Source organism: Marmota marmota, unplaced genomic scaffold (genome assembly GCF_001458135.2).
Source record: "Marmota marmota marmota unplaced genomic scaffold, marMar, whole genome shotgun sequence".
Taxonomy (NCBI): Eukaryota; Metazoa; Chordata; class Mammalia; order Rodentia; family Sciuridae; genus Marmota; species Marmota marmota.
The window spans coordinates 1,925,860-1,930,385 of NW_025999863.1; the positions used below are offsets into that span (position 1 = coordinate 1,925,860).

Genomic DNA, 4,526 nt, shown 5'->3' on the forward strand with positions numbered 1-4,526 from the left:
GTCTTAGGCTGAGGCTTGGGTGGGTGGGAATCCCAGGGACACCAGCTCCACATGGTGCCTCACAGGGTGAAGGCCACCCCCGGCCCCGGGAGCCCAGCAGGGGCACAGTCCCTGACCAGTTGACCAGGGAGATGCAGACCTGGAGACCCCTGGGTCCCAGGCTCTGCCCCTTCTGCCCAGTTCTGCATCTAGCCACAGTCAGGCCAACTGCCCGGAGGTACTGGCCTTCCTTGTGGGGAGAAGGGGCAGGGAGGGCTTCTGGGAGGCAGGGGGGGTCAGTCGAGCCAAAACCAGGGTGCTGGGGTCCAGCCTGAGAGCAGGGGTGCGGAGGCCTTGGGGCAGAGCAGGGGAGAGGCAGGGAGGGGTCAGCAGGTCCTGCAGGCCCTTGGGTTCCTGGGGAGACTGCTGGGGGCGGAGCCACACGCCCATCCCCGAGGGCAGTGGCTGGGCTCCGGTCCCCGCTGTGGGCAGAGCCACCTCAGACCTGCAACCCTCTGGCTGTGGACAGAGTCAGACCAGCACCGCGTCCCGACCACCTATGTCCACGCAAAACACAGGAATGCGGGTGGAGGTGGGGCCTGGAACCGCCCGAGGTGATGGGGGCAGCGTCTGGGGGAGGGGGAGGACGGGCCGCAGGGAAGGCAGGAAGGCTCCTGGACACGGAGAGGGTCAGCACACTGGCCAGGACCCTGGACCCCTGGGGACTTGGGGATGGCTGTGGCTGCCCTGGGCCCCATGTGTTGCGTACCCCTGTACCCCTGGCAGAGCCAGATCCCCCAGCACGACGAGATCTGGGGTCTCAGTGTGGCCACGGGAGCCTCCGGTTCAGGCTGAGTGAGCAAGGGCAGCTCCTGCTGTCCCCTCCCCTGCTCCAGATGGAGGTGGCTCTGGCCCCAGCTGGGACTCAAGCCAGTTGCTCTCCTCTCACAGTCACGCACACAAATGTTTCTTTTCCCTTTTTTATGGAAAAATTCCTTGATTATAACAAGTAAAATCAAGTGAGCAGAGCCAAGATACCGCTGTCCACGGGGTGGCGCCCTTCCACGCTCCGTGTACAGTGCCTGCGTGCTCGTGCATGCGTGTGTGCACCCATGTGTATGTGCATGCTTGTGTGTGTGTGTGCACGTGTGTATGTACGTGTGTGTGCAGTGTGTACACCTGTGCATGCGCGTGCGTGCGTGCGTGTGGGCTCTTACTCTGGAGCTAGGGTCACAGGGTCCACTATGTAAAACCTGGCCAGTGTTTTATGAGCCGCTTCTTGTGGGCTTTGCAGGCACCTGCCAGTGGAGGGCCAGGTCCGAGGTGTCCCTGAGCCACGTGCTCTGAAGCTACCAGTCCTGATGGTGAGCACAAGCACCCTCGGGACCCAGAGTGCCCCAGGCCCCCGTGGCTGCTGCAGCCCACAGACGCCCAGGTCTTGGTGTGTGGCCGGGGGCTTTGCCGTAGGCCCTGTGCTCGTCCTCCAGGGGTTTCAGCCACTCTAGATGACCAGCACCGACAGCGTCTGCCATGCATGGCTGTGGCACTGCTGTGTGGGCACAAGGATGGGGACAAGTCTGGTGGCACCCTTGAATGTCTCCAGGAGGTCCCTGGTGGTGCCAGTACTGTGCTGGGCTTGGGACCCGGCCGGGGAGGAGTGGCCCCGCCAGGCTTGTGCAGGGCGCAGAATGGGGGGAGGCTGCAATAAGCCTCGGACAGAGACATTCTCAGACTGGGACCAGCTGGGGTGGCTTCCTCAGAGTGGGAGGGTCTTGGGTACTCTGGACAGACTCCCTGAGGGTGGGACTCCAGTGACATCAGAATGACAAACACAGAGCCAGGCGGAAACCGGAGCCTGATGCCTTGAGGTGCTGGGCAAAGGTCCTGGGGCAGGACCGGGCCTGGCTGCTGGAGGAGCAGAGCAGGGCACAGAGGGTGAGGCCTCAGGTTCTGTCCTCAACACAATGGGGTGGGGAGGGGCAGAGGGAGGTGGCTGACCTTCTCTGAATCTGGGAAGGTCACTGGCTGCCTGAGGATGGTTGTGAAAATGAAATGAGATGGCACCATGGGCCAGCACAGCGGGTACTTCACGGCCACCCCCAGGGGACAGCAAACACTTGGACCAAACACCCTCCAGTGAGGCCACTGTGGCCTCCCCGGGACCCGGGAGGTCAGTTCCAGTGGCTCTGACCGCTGACTGGAGCCACACCCCCAAGTCTTCTTCATCTTTTGAGATGGGAAAGGGCCTCAGTAAGGTGCTGAGGCTGGCCTCCAACTTGCCATCCTCCTGCCTCAGCCTCCTGAGTCTGTGGGCTGACAGGAGTGGCCCCGCGTCCTTCTCTGGCCCTGCCTCTTTGGCCGGGTTCACTGGGATTGGTCTCCTTTGAATTTCACAACCCTGACTTTTGAGTCCTGGCTTCTGCACAATGTCCTTCAATTTGCTTCCTTGGTGACAGTTGGTCCCATTTCTGGGGATGCTGGCTCTCCTTCATATTTTAAAAAAGCACCTGTGGGGAGATATTTCAAGACCAAGAAATTACTCTGTGACCCCCCAAACTATCCCCTCTGCTTTCAGCTTCAATAATCAGCTGAATGGGGAAGTAGTCTGACCCCATTCCTGCTCTGTGGTTATTCACTGGGACACGTAGATCTGTCACTATATAGTGACAGGATGAGGAGGAGATCCAGAGAGATGAAGCATCTTGCCTGAGGTTGCACAGCACAAAGGAAGACAGCTGGCACCAAACAGCTTACCCAAGCAAAGGACAGCCTCACTCAGAGACTCCGCACGGCAAATCCACCCATTCAAGTGCCCGAGTCAGTGGGCGTTGGTGCCGTCAGGGAGCCACAAACTGCTGCCTCTACCCACTTCTGGAATGTTCCCACGCTCCCCAAAGTAGGCTGGTCCCACTGCCCCTCCCATTCCTCTGGCTAATCCACGCTCTGCCTCTCAGTGAGTCTATTCCAGGCATTTCGCATAAATGAGATCGGGCACCGTGTAGACCCGGCGGCTGCGACTTTGGTGCCGCTGCTGTGGCTTAGGTCTGGGGTTTCCCCCAAAGGCCGGGTGCTGAGCCTGGTCCCTGTGTGGTGCTCTGGGTGCTGAGGTGGTGGGAGGGTCAGGAGGGGGCAGCGCCCTAGGGAGACGGCAGGACCCCTGCCCTTCTCCTCCCACACTCCCTTTGCTTCTTGCTCAAGGGCGAGGTCTACACCCCTGCCAGGATGGACGGCTTCCGTGCAGGCCCAAGGCAGGGGGCCTGTGGCCCACCATGACAGCTCCGAGACCTGAGACCAGGGTCCACAGCAAGCCTGGCCTCCAGGAGGTGATGCCCTCAGGCACTGGCCACAGCCACGGGACAATTCTCCAGTGGCTTGGCCAAGAGGCAGGGGGCCTGGGCAGTGGAGGTAGCCGCCACCTGAGGCCGAGGGTCCAGAGTGGGGCATCGCCTGCCAGAGTGCTCAAGGCCCACAGCCCTCTCTGGGCCTGGGTTCTTCACCTGTCAAACGGGTGGTAGGAGCGGCCATTAGCTACCGAGGACCCAGTGGATGGGCTCCTGCCCTGAGCCTGGTGCACAGGAAGTGCTGGTGGTGGACACCCAGTGAAGAGCACCCTCTACCAGGTCACCCTGAGCTCCAGCCTGGGCTCCAGCCTGGCTGGTGCTGGCCTGCTGCCTCCTGAGACCCCACGGACAGCCTGCTGCAGGCCAGGGCCTGGTGCTGAGCAGCTGGGCTTCAGCATGACTAGCTGACCAGCAGGCCGGGGCGGAGCTCACGTGTGCAGCCACTGCCACCTCTGTCCTCTGCATTTTGGCTCTGTCCCCTCAGAAAGTGCTGCCCAGGCCCTTCCAGCTCACAGGGACGGATCCTTACTGTGGTAAAGTGCCTCTGGAGGAGGCCAGGACCCAGGAGTCAGCAGTGGGGACTTCTCAGGTCTCATGTGGGGACCAGGGACTGGAGCCTGGCCCTGCAGGACAGGGCATCAGCTCCCAGGAAGTGCTGGGCCCCGGTCAGGATCTAAGTGGCTCTGCAGAACGTAGGAGGTCCGTGAGCCCCCGACACTGGAGTCTAGAGGTGGGGGCTCCCGGAGCAGGTCCAGGTCTCCTTGGAGCTCCACCCTCCCCACCTGTGGCTGACCATGGCACTGGGTCCCAGAGAGTCTCAGCAACGCAGCCCGGGCCACACCGAACACCCACCCTTGGGTTCACAGGGCAGCAGGGCTGTAGGCAAGGCCCTGGGGACTGAGCCGAGGTTGGGTGGCGGGTGAGGAGGCCAGAAGGAAGCCGGGCCCTGGCCGCCACCTGCCCTGGTTTCCAGGCCGTAGAGCCCCGGGCCAGCGTCGCTAGCACCTCCAACAGTCCTGACTCCCTGCGGTGAGAGTCTACTTCAGACACTGACAGCGCGGCCTTGGCCCCTAGAAAGCTCCTTTTGCTCTCGAGGCAGGACAAATCTGCTCAAGGATTGTTTTAAGATTTGTTGACACGGAGGAGAGCGCGCTGTGAGGGCACCACCAAGGCCCCCAGGCGCCGGGAGGACCGAAGCTGCTGCCC

General features: G+C 62.0%; 1 protein-coding gene across 1 annotated transcript in view; it reads left to right on the forward strand.

The window, feature by feature from the left end:
- Ncln (nicalin) overlaps positions 1–1,820 on the forward strand; it is a 17,329-nt gene extending 15,509 nt beyond the window's left edge. Inside the window, exon 10 of the mRNA XM_015503814.2 lies at positions 1,586–1,820. Within this exon, the coding sequence (XP_015359300.2) occupies positions 1,586–1,805 (220 nt within the window). The 3' untranslated portion in view covers positions 1,806–1,820. The remainder of the gene's footprint in view (positions 1–1,585) is intronic.
- Positions 1,821–4,526: the final 2,706 nt, after the last annotated feature.